Raw genomic sequence first — 13582 nt, 5'->3', positions numbered from 1 at the left:
GCGTGAGTAAAGGAGGCTTTGTTGTGGAATAGAAAGCCGACTCTAGATTTTAGATTGGAGATGTTTGATATGAGTCTGGAAGGAGAGTTTATAGTCTAGCCAGACACCTAGGTACTTATAGATGTCCACATATTCTAGGTCGGAACCATCCAGGGTGGTGATGCTAGTCGGGCGTGCGGGTGCAGGCAGCGAACGGTTGAAAAGCATGCATTTGGTTTTACTAGCGTTTAAGAGCAGTTGGAGGCCATGGAAGGAGTGTTGTATGGCATTGAAGCTCGTTTGGAGGTAAGATAGCACAGTGTCCAAGGAAGGGCCAGAATTATACAGAATGGTGTCGTCTGCGTAGAGGTGTATCAAGGAATCACCCGCAGCAAGAGCAACATCATTGATATATACAGAGAAAAGAGTCGGCCCAAGAATTGAACCCTGTGGCACCCCCATAGAGACTGCCAGAGGACCGGACAACATGCCCTCCGATTTGACACACTGAACTCTGTCTGCAAAGTAGTTGGTGAACCATGCAAGGCTGTCATTAGAAAAACCAAGGCTACTGAGTCTGCCGATAAGAATATGGTGATTGACAGAGTCGAAAGCCTTGGCCAGGTCGTTGAAGATGGCTGCACAGTACTGTCTTTTATCAATGGTGGTAATGATGGATATAGGTCTGTAACAGTTTGGGTCCAGGGTGTCTCCCCCTTTTGAAGAGGGGGATGACTGCGGCAGTTTTTCAATACTTGGGGATCTCAGACGATATGAAAGAGAGGTTGAACAGGCTGGTAATAGGGGTTGCGACAATGGCGGCGGATAGTTTCAGAAATAGAGGGTCCAGATTGTCAAGCCCAGCTGATTTGTACGGGTCCAGGTTTTGCAGCTCTTTCAGAACATCTGCTATCTGTATTTGGATAAAAGAGAAGCTGGGGAGGCTTGGTTGAGCAGCTGCGGGGGGGGGGAGCTGTTGGCCGAGGTTGGAGTAGCCATGAGGAAGGCATGGCCAGCCGTTGAGAAATGCTTGTTGAAGTTTTCGATTATCATGGATTTATCGGTGGTGACCGTGTTACCTATCCTCAGTGCAGTTGGCAGCTGGGAGCAGGTGCTCTTGTTCTCCATGGACTTTACAGTGTCCCAGAACTTTTTGGAGTTAGAGCTACAGGATGCAAATTTGTGCTTGAAAAAGCTGGCTTTTGCTTTCCTGACTGACTGCGTGTATTGGTTCCTGACTTCCCTGAACAGTGGCATATCGCGGGGATTATTCGATACTATTGCAGTCCGCCACAGGATGTTTTTGTGCTGGTCGAGGGCAGTCAGGTCTGGAGTGAACCAAGGTCTATATCTGTTCTTAGTTCTGCATTTTTTGAACGGAGCATGCTTATCTAAGATGGTGAGGAAGTTACTTTTAAAGAATGACCAGGCATCCTCAACTGACGGGATGAGGTCAATATCTTTCCAGGATAACCGGGCCAGGTCGATTTAGAAAGGCCTGCTCGCAGAAGTGTTTTAGGGAGCGTTTGACAGTGATGAGGTGTGGTCGTTTGACTGCGGCCCCGGAGCGGATACAGGCAATGAGGCAGTGATCGCTGAGATCCTGGTTGAAGACAGCGGAGGTGTATTTGGAGGGCCAGTTGGTCAGGATAACGTCTATGAGGGTGCCCTTGTTTACAGATTTAGGGTTATAACTGGTGGGTTCTTTGATGATTTGTGTGAGATTGTGTGCATCTAGCTTAGATTGTAGGACTGCCGGGGTGTTAAGCATATCCCAGTTTAGGTCACCTAACAGAACAAACTCTGAAGCTGGATGGGGGGCATCAATTGACAAATGGTGTCATATATATATATATATATATATATATGTGTGTGTGGGGCAAAAAAGTATTTAGTCAGCCACCAATTGTGCAAGTTCTCCCAACTATGACAGACAAAATGAGAAAAAAAATCTTGCTTGTTTGTAGGTGACCAAATATTTATTTTCCACCATAATTTGCAAATTCATTCATTAAAAATCCTACAATGTGATTTTTTTCTCATTTTGTCTGTCATAGTTGAAGTGTACCTATGATGAAAATTACAGGCCTCTCATCTTTTTAAGTGGGAGAACTTGCACAATTGGTGGCTGACTAAATCCTTTTTTTGCCCCACTGTATCTTGTGTGTGTTGCACGCGTACACTGATGGCAAATAACAACATTTGAGAGTGCGCGGACCCTGGTGCTAGAGGGGGTACGCAGCTGCAGGTTGAATGTTTGAAGGGGTACGGGACTATAAAAAGTTTGTTTATTTTGATTCTTTGACATAGGGCTAGCTATAAAGGGTCCTATTGTTGTCTTCCTGTCTACGCAGGCTGAATGCTGTGCTGACGCTTAAAAAGTGTTTGCTGTTTTAGAGTTGTTCAAAAGGCTGGCTTCATTACCTTAGCCTTGAGTGTCAGGATCTGACGCTGTCTGTCTGCCGAGTCATCACACAGATCTATGAAGACTTAAACAGACAGTTCAATACCTGGGATACTCAAACAAGGGATATGACATACTGCCACACACGTGTGCACCCACGCACACAAACAGACGCGCACACTCTCTCACACTCACAAACACTATTGTTTAATACAACAAAGACAGAAAATGGGTATGTGCCTTTCTACCTGCGCAACATCTACCTCAGACACATGGTCTGCACCGTCAGAATGGGAATAATAGAATGAGTTCTCATTGGCTGTCTGTCTCCTGTGTTATTTAATTTGCAGAGACCGTCATGCCCTATTAACTCGTCTCTGGCTCTCTACCAACATTCTCCTCTTCTCCAGTCACCACACTCTTTGCTCTACATCCCTGTGTCACACTCTCTCTTCTCCTTCCCTCCCTGTCTCTCTTACTTTAAAATGTAAATCTTTCTCTCTCCAGCTAGCCATTACAACTGTCACATCTGGTTTTATGTTCTCTCTCTCTGCTATAGTTGTCCTGTTCTCTCTTTCTCTTACTCAAAGGGCCTTTCAATCACAGGCCACAACATTTCAGCAGATAGCCTAGTGGTTAGAGCATTGGGCCAGTAACCAAAAGGTTGCTGGATCAAATCACCAAGCTGACAAGGTAAACATCTGCCCCTGGGCAAGGTGGTTAACCCACTGTTCCCTGTGCACTGAAGATGTGGATGTCAATTATGTCAGCCCCCTGTTCTGATTCAGAGTGGTTGGGTTAAATGCAGAAGGCATTTCAGTTGTACAATTGACTAGGTATCGCTCTTATTGGTCGTAACATTATATCGCTATCCTTTCCTCCCTCCTTCCCTCTTTCATTCCTCAGTGGGCATCTTTTGGTGAATTATCAACTGTTTGACCAGGATATAAAAAACAGAAGAGAATCACAGGTGATTTGAGGAGTTCATGACCACATAACTCAAGGTAAGTCATTCAGTTGAAATAACTTATGTATATGCTGTGAATACATGTGTTTAAAGATCAAACAAAAAAATGTAGACAAGTGAATAACTGAAAAGTGTTATGAGGGTGAGTTCTGTGACAGAAAAAATAAGTTTCACACATTTAATTAAAACTAGTAATGAGCATGTAAGTCTTATGTTTGATAGTGAAAATAGATTGTTGTTTAAATGTAAATGTAAATGTTTACATAAGAATAACATTTTCTCTATGTCATAAAGCTTTTTAAAACTCACTCATACAGCATCATTGTATAATTTGTCGCTTATAAATTCTGCCAATGTCTGTTGTTTGCGAGCTGATAGTTCACTACGCTGAATTGTGTAAAGCATTTCCTGGAAAATCTGTGTGAGATATATGGGCATCCCTCTTAAGTATTACTTTAATCAAAATTACTAATGCACAAATCAAATGTAATCATAGGAAAGTATAGTGGAGAGTAGTACTCTTCAACATCTCCCAACCACGTTCTATGATTGCTTTCTAATAACGTTTCTGGTCATTATGGGAAATATTGTTTACAATAACCACCTTTCTATATAATAAAAAAATCTATTCAGTGCAAACACATACACACCCAGCTTAGCAAATACACACACAAATCCCCCCTTGAAGTTGCTATCAGTCTTTTGGAGGGGAGATTGAACTGTAGAGTAGAAAAACAATTAACTTCACATGGTCTAGTAGATATCTGTTTATGAGGCATATTAAAGAACCAATCTATTCCATATTTAAATGCTCAACTAAGAAACATACACAGTACCCCTAACTTGTACCTTATTGTAAAAACAACAACACATAAATAACATTACTCAGATTATTGTACAGGATAATCTCAGCCGTGCAGCATCTAGGGATGAAATGTACCTTCCCTAGTGTTCAGTTGAGTCTCATTCAGAGAGTGCTTTTCTACCATCACCATCAAATTTCAATATTTCTATTATTTCTATACATACAGTAATAACCAGCCACCTGGTTATTTATTTGACTGTTACCCTACTGTATTGGTGTGTGTGTGTGTGTGTGTGTGTGTGTGTGTGTGTGTGTGTGTGTGTGTGTGTGTGTGTGTGTGTGTGTAGTGTGTGTGTGTGTGTGTGTGTGTGTGTGTGTGTGTGTGTGTGTGTGTGTGTGTGTGTGTGTGTGTGTGTGTGTGTTAATAGCAAAGCAGGTGTGAGGTGTTTGTTTTATCCCACTGAGCCAGCTAAGCTTCCTCAAAGACCTTCTTTTGATAAACAATCTCAAATGACTGTAAGCTACATTGTGTTCTGTTGTCCATCTGTAGTTCTGGTGTTTTGTGTGTGTGTGCTTGTACACTGTGTGTGTACATGCTGAATAAGATGAGGTCAGCCTGCCCTACACTCTGAAAATTGCATATCACATAAATTAAACTTTATGCTAGTTGTGATGGGTGTGACCTGACCACTCACTCACTCACTCACTCACTCACTCACTCACTCACTCACTCACTCACTCACTCACTCACTCACTCACACACTTTCCATCTCCAAGACTGAATCTTAAGGTATCCTGGTATCAAACGAACTAGCATGGAAAACATTCTACAATTTAATTTAAATGAATTAGAATGTACTTTTAAGACAGTACATTTCTCAGAAACGTAATGATGGCATTTTGATTGAGCTAATACTTTTCACATCTTGACATATTTCCCATCTGATTTCATTTTAATTTTGTGACAAGAACCTTCTTTCAACAACATGGATCAGGGTTGGGGTTAAATGCGTTTTCATTTTGGAAATTAATTCAAATGTTCAGTTCATGAATTAAAAGTCATTCATAATTCTAATTAATTATACAAGTAGGCCTAATCCCTAATGGATGACTTCTAATTCATGAATTCAATGTTTGAATTAATTTTGAAAATGTAAGCGCATTTAACCCCAACCTTGGTTCTGTGACTTATGACTTAGCAATGTGCATATTGCCAAAGTGTACTTTGGAAATGGAATTCATTAATAATATAACTAATATATAATAATAACTCACTCTCAAACCAAAACTGTTGGAAATTGTTCTTTTTGTTCCCTGTGCCACAGAGAACTGTTTGGGTCCCAAATGGCCCTATAGGACCTGGTCAAACGTTGTGCACTATATAGGGAATAGGATGCTATTTGTGACTCAAACTGTCTCATCAGGTATTCTCTCTGTACTCAGGCAGTTTGAAGGGCAGGGCCGGGCTCTCAAAGCAAAGTGCTGACTGAGGTTTAAATGCCACCCCACAGAGATGGCCCTCATCACAAGTCCTGCTGCCTCGGAGGTTGTATCCAAAATGGCACCCAATTCCCTATATAGTCCACTACTTTTGACCCTGGGCTATAGGCAATAGGGTGCATTTGGGACAGGCCCCGACTGTGGAGAGCACACACCTCCTCCTGTCTGCAAACACATGCAGCCGCACTCTCTGGCCCTGTACACACTCATGTTGATGTAGAATGTATTTGGCACAACAGTTGTGATACAACAGAGTATTTTTTCACAACAATAATTACACAAGTGTTGAGAAGAAACTGCACAATGGTTGTCTTAAAGTTGTTATGTTGCAAACATATACAACAGATGTTGTATCACAAAATATCATTGCATCAAATGTTGTTGTGTTGTGCGTCGTTGTACAACCTGAGTGTGTAACGGTTGGGTAGGTTACTTTCTAAATGTAATCTGTTAGTTACTAGTTACCTGTTCAAAATAGGAATCAGTACATTTTGGATTACCCAAACTCAGTAACGAGTCGGATTGCTTTGTTACTTTCTGATTACTTTCCCCTTAAGAGGCATTAGAAGAAGACTAAAAGCATCCATTAAATGCATTTAGTGTATCATCAGTGGTCTCTGACTTGTGGTCAGACTTACTCAGATGGAACAAACTTAAACTTGCACCTTTTTTTATGCTGAATTGAATGTCATTGAGGAAACAAAGGTGTCATAGTGTATTTTGGGCAAAAATCCTTTCTGAATTTAAAAGTAATCCTAGAACGAATCTTCTAGAATTTTAAAAGGATCTGTAATCTCACATGCAATATTTTGTGCCACGCTCTCTCTCTCTCTCTCTGTGCACTCCAAAGTCAACCTCAACTTTTCTGATTTTACTTGTCACAAGCACCGAATACATCAAGTAGTAAAGTGACTATCTGTAGATAATAAACAGCGAGTAGCAACAGCGTAAAAAAAAAAGCAGGTGGGGGGGTCAATGCAAATAGTCCAGGTAGCAATTCTTATGGCTTATGGGCAGAAGCTGTTAAGGAACCTTTTGGACATAGACTTGGCGCTCCTGTACCGCCTTCCGTGCGGTAGCAAAGAGAACAGTCTATCACTAGGGTGTCTGGAATCTTTAACAATCTTTAGGGCCTTCCTCTGACACCGCCTGGTATATAGGTCCTGGATGGCAGGAAGCTTGGCCTTGCAGTTGGATGCCGAGCAGTTGCCATTCCAGGCGGTGATGCAACCAGTCAAGATGCTCTCGATGGTGCAGCTGTAGAACTTTTTGAGGATCTGAGGACCCAAGCCAAATCTTTTCAGTCTCCTGAGGGGGAATAGGCGTTGTAGTGTCATCTTCAGGACTGTCTTGATGTGTTTGGACCATGATAGTTTGTTGGTGATGTAGACACCAAGGAACTTGAAGCTCTCGACCTGCTTCACTTACAGCCCCGTCGATGTGAATGGGGGCATGCTCAGCCCTCCTTTTCCTGTAGTCCACGTTCATCTCCTTTGTCTTGATCACGTTTAGGGAGAGGTCGTTGTCCTTGCACCACACTGCCAGGTCTCTGACCTCCTCCCTATAGGCCTTTTTATTTTGTTGTTTGATAGTCATTGACATTACATTTTGTTTTAACATTGCTTTATCCATAGATTATCAGCATGCAAACATTGCTAACATTGCAAACATTGCTAAAGTCTATTGCATAGACTTTAGAGAGGTTATCATATAATCAATCTGGTCAGTGGCTTGAGGGGAACAATTTAATACCACACATTTTTGGGGTTGACTATAAATCACCTGACATTGCATAAAATAAAAGGACAATCCTTTTGGTCATTAAACACAAGTCCTTGGTCCTTAGAGCTGACATTTTTCTATCACAAACTTAATTCACACTTAATTCACTGTACTCTCTCCATAGCCGTGGGAAGTAGGAGTGCTGCAACATCCCCTTAAAAATCAGAGTGAAAAAAATATATGTATATATTTTTTAAAATGTTTACAATAGTACTGTGGCTCTGCCTCTCAGTCTGATACTGGGTTACACTTTATTTGGATAGTCTGAAATGCTGTGGTCAGGATTAGCTTTAGAATCAGGGTTAATGTTACGGTTAGGATAAGTGTTAAGTTTAGGGCTAGTGGATGGTTAGTTAAACTGCTGTTGACATTTTTGAACAACTACTGATTATCTACAAACCATCTACTTGGAACTATCCAAGTACAGTGATCCTGGTTACTGCAGCAGACTATTGAAGCAGACCCTTACCCCTGCAATACAAAAGGCAGCTGAATGGATTGGACTCTGGTTATTTGAAAGCGGCATAGCTTTCAGAATGCCTCATGTTATCCACCTTCCTACGCATATCTTACCTTTTGAAATGACCAAACGCACACAGTGATGATGAATACGCACACAAACAATATTTTTCTCTGTCTTTCTCTCTCTCTCTATAAAAGTCCAATGGATGGCAGCAACAAAAACACAAGGCCAAGCAGGCAATGGAATTTAGTGCTGCATACCGTCATACAGTCACTCTAGGAGCGGAGGGTCAGAGAGGACTAAGTTTTCTTCCTTTACAGTACATGTCTTGAAGAAAGAGATGTCCCTTTGTATGTACTGAAGCTGTCTTGGGTGAGAGAGGTGTGTGTGTGTGTGAGGTGAGAGAGTTGTGTAACATACTGCGTCTGTATATTGAGTGTATGCTTGACGTCCACGTACCAAGGACAAGGTTAGGCACAAAACACAAACAGAGCTCCTCAACAAGGACAAGGATTAGTACAGAACCACATAAGTAAATGCATCACTTGATTACTAAGTGGGTGTTTTATTACGTAACCTCTGATTTTAAGAACTATTAAAATATCATCACACCTTGAAATTAAGCATGTCTGTGTCCCAAATGACACCCTATTCCTATCACGACTCAGGATATGACTCAGATGCAGACACAGGAGGCGGATAGTTCTGTACTCAGAATATGTATTATAAACAAAGGGGCAGGCAAAGGGCAGGTTGAGGGCAGGCAGAGGTTTGTAATCCAAGGCAGTCAACCAGGGACAGAGTGGCAGGCCAGGTCAGGTCAGGCAGAGAAGTTGGAACAGGGAAGACAACTAGGGGGAAAAAACTAGGGAAATGGGAAACATGCTGGTAAGAGTTGACAAAACAAGACAAACTGGCAACAGACAAAAATGCAGGTATAAATACACAGGGGATAATGGGTAAAAATAATAGGGGACACCTGATGGGGGGTGGAGACAAGCACAAGACAGCTGAAACAGATCAGGGTGTCACAGCTCCCTATACAGGGTAGCATTTGGGATATAGCCCGTCTCTCTGGTCCTCCTTAGTCCTCACTTTCTCTGAGAATAAAGTGAATATATCCTAGGTGTTAGGAGCAGGAAATACTGTGTGGTCCAAGATGGTTCCATAATCTGATTCATAATTCATAATATTACCATAATCTATCCTCAAACCTTTAGAAAAAGCCATCACATCAAAATATTCAAGCAGCGGAAACAAAAACTCAGACCCCCTCAGTTATAGGTACACTCAATATGGCCACCGGTCTACCCAACACAGCACACTGACTTGAATGGGGAATCCTTATATAATCTACTCTAGTAATACTCTAGTAATTATATTTCTATGAACACATCTGTCTATATATGTTCCCACAGGAACATGACAAAGTTGGATCTAGAATCTCACAGATGACCCTATAAACCACAGTAACACTACCTGCATTAGCATGACCTTTCACCTTTTATTCTGCTGTAATGCTGTAGTAACACTAAGACACATTTTCTGTCCATCTGACATTCCACAGGGCATTGACAGACTTGCCTCTACACTAACGATGACTCTATAAGACACAGTACCAGTACCTGCATTAGAGAGCCACTATACCTTTGATCCTGGCATGGAGGACGCGACAGAGGTGCGTACGGATGGGAACTCTCTACTCAAGGCCGTGTTCCTGAGTCGACTGCGTCTGACACGCCTGCTGCTGGAGGGAGGGGCTTACATCAACGAGAGCAACGAGCGCGGTGAGACGCCCCTCATGGTGTCGTGCCGGACACGCCACACGGACGCACAGAGCGTGCCCAAACACAAGATGGTTCGGTAAGTAAGTCACTAGTCCATGACACCTCGTATGGGTTGGGTTAGTGTTAGGAGTAGGAGGTAAACACCACAGAGCAGGGGTGGCCCAATTGTATCCCCAATGGGCCAGTGTGTGTGCAGACTTTCACTCCAGCCGAAACAATTACACACCTTGCTTAAATAATACATTGAAGACCAAATCCTGCACCAACACCTGCTCTTCATGAATAATATTGCCCACCCCTGCCCTACCATAGAGTTGCCAAGTAAAAATACACTTGACCTCCTCTTCAGGAGTTCACTGATCCACAGAGTATTGATCAACATGACATCCATGTCCCCCCACAGGTACTTGCTGGAGAGTGGTGCTGACCCAAACATCCAGGATAAGGCCGGTAAGACTGCTCTGATGCATGCGTGTCTGGAGCAGGCCGGAGTGGATGTCCTCTCTCTGCTGCTGGGGAGTGGAGCCGACCCCAGTCTGAACGACCACTCTGGCTCCTCAACTTTGGTCTATGCTGTCAATGCAGGGGACAAGGAGGCCCTGAGAGTTCTACTGGATGCCTGCAAGGCCAAGGGCAAGGAGGTGGGGATGTGGGTTTGATTCCCACTTGGGTAGGTTTGCAAAAAAGTTTTCCAGAACTTCTGGTTGGAGGATTCCAGATTTTGTGCTTATGAACTTATGATTGCTGGAGTATTCCAACCAGGATTTCTGGAAAACCTGGGAACTTTGAGACATTTTTGCAACCCTACTCTGGGACCAAATGTTTGCATGCTCTACTATAAGTCACCTTCGGATTAAAGCGTCTGCTAAATGGCATGTATTAAATTTGATTATGTTTTATATTATTTATATTACATTATAGGTCATCATCATCACCACGGACAAGCTACCTTCGGGATGCCAGATGACCAAGCAGTATTTGAACGTGCCTCCACCGCCCGACCTGGAAGAGCGCATGCACTGCACCCCTGGCTCGGCCACCTGCTGCATGTCCCCCTCAGACATACAGCTCCGCACCCCTCCACAGGGTTCCCCCGCCATCACCTCCCCCCACCCAGGGAGCCCCCTCTTGGGCCTCAGAGAGCACCAGCACCACCAGGGTGGTGGAAGGGGAACCACCATCTCTGGTTCTACTGGTTCTGATTCTTCTCAGCCAGGCTCCCCAACCAGGGACCCTAACCTGTTACGAGGCCCCAGTCCTGGGATGGTGAAGCTGCTCCATGTCCAGCGGCTCCACTCGGAGCCTTGGCTGAAGATCGTTCCATCTCTGCTGCTGCAGCAGAGCAAGGCCTCTAGGTAGGTAGCCAAGAGAAGCAGGGGTTCAAATCCCATGTCTGTCAGGGGAAAAAAAGGTTCAGATTAGGCGGCAACCAGATGGTTGCTGGCATCAGTGAGGACACTGATGCCAGCTACCATCTGGTTGCCGCCCACTCTGAACCTTTTTTTCCCTGACAGACATGGGATTTGAACCCCTGATAATGCGCCCTTGAAGGCACTTAACCCCTAAACTGCTAACATGGCACTGCACTAGTAACTGCCAATTGCTCCAGCCAAATGTGTATTTTTTTGTATATGTGTGGATTGTTTCAGCCTGACCGAGGAGCTGCTGGACATCACCCCAGAGGAGGAGCTCTCCTTCTGGGTCAACAGCTTGGCCGTCTCTGGGTCCGGAAGGGCTGGGCCCGGGGTACATCCAACCCTCGCCCGTCACCAGAGCATCGACGCTAAAGACTCCACTGGGCTGCTAAGGGCCTTGGAGCAGGTAATAATAATAATAACTTATCATGTGTCTATATCATAATACATTTTTACGTATATTTTTTGTATCTCAGGTGGCTGGAAGTGAGGGAGGTGGCGGAGGACAAAGGAGAGGCCTGAGTAGGAAGATGTCTTATGACAGCGCTGCAGCTTTTTCCCACCCCAACCTCTTGCACCGGGGGGACGGAGGAGGCTGCCCCAACTGTCCCTGTGGCGTTCATGAACCAGTCCTCCCAGTGGACAAATCCTCCCTAGACTGCTGCCTCCCTAACCTGGCCGTGTCCAGCCTAAAGAATGTAGTTCGCCGCCGCAACATCGGCATGGACCACTATAGCTCTGACTCCCAGTTGCCCCAGTTCGGCCACAGCAGCCACCCAGAGTGTAATGAATCCCACAGAGGCATAGGGGGTGGTGTAGGGGGAACTGAGAAGCGTAAGCTGGTCACCAGCCGGTCATCCACCCTGTCATCCACCCTGTCAGGCTCTAGGGAGTCCCTGGAGAGCACTGCCCAGAGAAGGGGACCCGCAAACCTGGAGAGAAGAGGCTCGGGGGCCCTGCTCCTGGATCATATCTCCCACACCCGGCCGGGATACCTGCCTCCTCTTAACCCCCACGCACCCATACCCGACATCGGGGTCAGCCCCACCTCAACCTGCCCCAGCCTGAGTGGGAGCACCAAAGCACTGAATCTGAATGGGGGTGTTGTAGCAGGGCCGGGGTCAAAGCCTCTCGTCCCCTGTGCACCTTCCTTCCACAGGGATCTGAAGTTTAAGACATTGCTGAGAAGACACTCCATGCAGACTGAGCAGATTAAACAGCTTGTCAACTTCGAGGAGCTCTTCATCCACTAAGACGAACGATGCTAGCCCGGTCCCCAGGTTTGTTTGTGCCGTCTTGCTAACCCCAGGCCTATAGTCATTGTCACGCCTTGGCAAAACTGCACAAACAGTTTTGGGACCAGACTAGAACGCTGCATTTTCTTTGTGTGTCTGACTACTGTGTGCTCCGCTTCCTATATCAAGCTCTGTTGCTGCTGTGTGACCATAACATTGTTAACAAAGAACTTGTGCCTTCTTACCAGAAGTTTATTATTGCTCATCCCAGCTTTTTCAATGTGCTTAATTACACTTCCTTTGACAACCAGACTTGCAATTCCATCAAGCCCAGGAAGGAATAGAGGAATTACGATCGGCGCATCAGAACCATCGGTAACACAACAGCTCTTCTTTGATCAATTGATACATTTATATCCGTTTGAAATCTGAGTGCAGAAATCTTATGGTACTCCTCCTCAGGACATCTAACAACAGACAGAGATGCTTTTAACACATGGAATGAAGGAATCTGAGGCCTTGAATCCTATAAGGACAAAATAATTTACTCTTCAAAGGGAAGGGGGACTGAGTCATTCTCTGACTAAATCAATGACCGACTGAAAGCAATGGATTGGCAACACAGCACAAATACATCCGGGACTCAGGCTAACTCCTCTGACTGTGGAAGATCTAAGTCACTAAGGAAAATATTCATGTGTGTCAGTGAGAAAAACAAACACCAAAAAAATTTAAGTAAGACCATCAGGATTCTTGAACACAAAGTGATTAGTAAGAATGTCAGAGCATTATATTTGCTGAGTGTCTATTCAACACGGCTGTTTTGTACACCATTTGACGAGGTAGTTGTTGTATTGCCTTTCACTTGTTCTGCTAATAAACTGCTTTACGGCCCTCTCCTCTTTTCTCTATATACCAAGTCACTGGGCTCCATCAGTGGTGTAGTGGTGCCTGGAAAAGTGGGTATACTCTAATTATGGCCAAAATGTCCCAAACAGCCCGACCGGCAAAGGAAAGGTGCCCTGTGTAAAAAATAATCTGAGAAACAGTAGAATACATCCTGAACCCTTAAAAAATGATCAATCCCATCCCATTGTCTTTCAGTCTGTCCAACCCAAGCTGTACTGTGCAAGTAGGTCTACTATTGAAACAGATAGAATTCACATTATTTTGTTCATTTTTTTTGCTTTCAAAGTCACACTTTCTTAATAGAAAAACAACCAAATTTGATGTTGTAAGTACATA

The 13582-nt window shown here is 44.1% G+C and overlaps 1 protein-coding gene across 1 annotated transcript; it reads left to right on the top strand.

The window, feature by feature from the left end:
- The first annotated feature begins 3290 nt into the window (after positions 1 to 3290).
- On the top strand, positions 3291 to 13217 carry LOC118394286 (ankyrin repeat domain-containing protein 34B-like). Its single transcript, XM_035787491.2, has 6 exons — positions 3291 to 3387; positions 9468 to 9763; positions 10091 to 10328; positions 10609 to 11042; positions 11337 to 11508; positions 11579 to 13217. The coding sequence occupies exons 2-6, from the start codon at positions 9561 to 9563 to the stop codon at positions 12353 to 12355; spliced, it is 1824 nt and encodes a 607-aa protein (XP_035643384.1). The 5' UTR covers positions 3291 to 3387; positions 9468 to 9560; the 3' UTR covers positions 12356 to 13217.
- Positions 13218 to 13582: the final 365 nt, after the last annotated feature.

This window comes from Oncorhynchus keta, chromosome 14 (assembly GCF_023373465.1).
Source record: "Oncorhynchus keta strain PuntledgeMale-10-30-2019 chromosome 14, Oket_V2, whole genome shotgun sequence".
Classification (NCBI taxonomy): Eukaryota; Metazoa; Chordata; class Actinopteri; order Salmoniformes; family Salmonidae; genus Oncorhynchus; species Oncorhynchus keta.
Note: the sequence above shows the minus strand (reverse complement) of the source record. Positions and strands in the feature narration are given on the sequence as shown.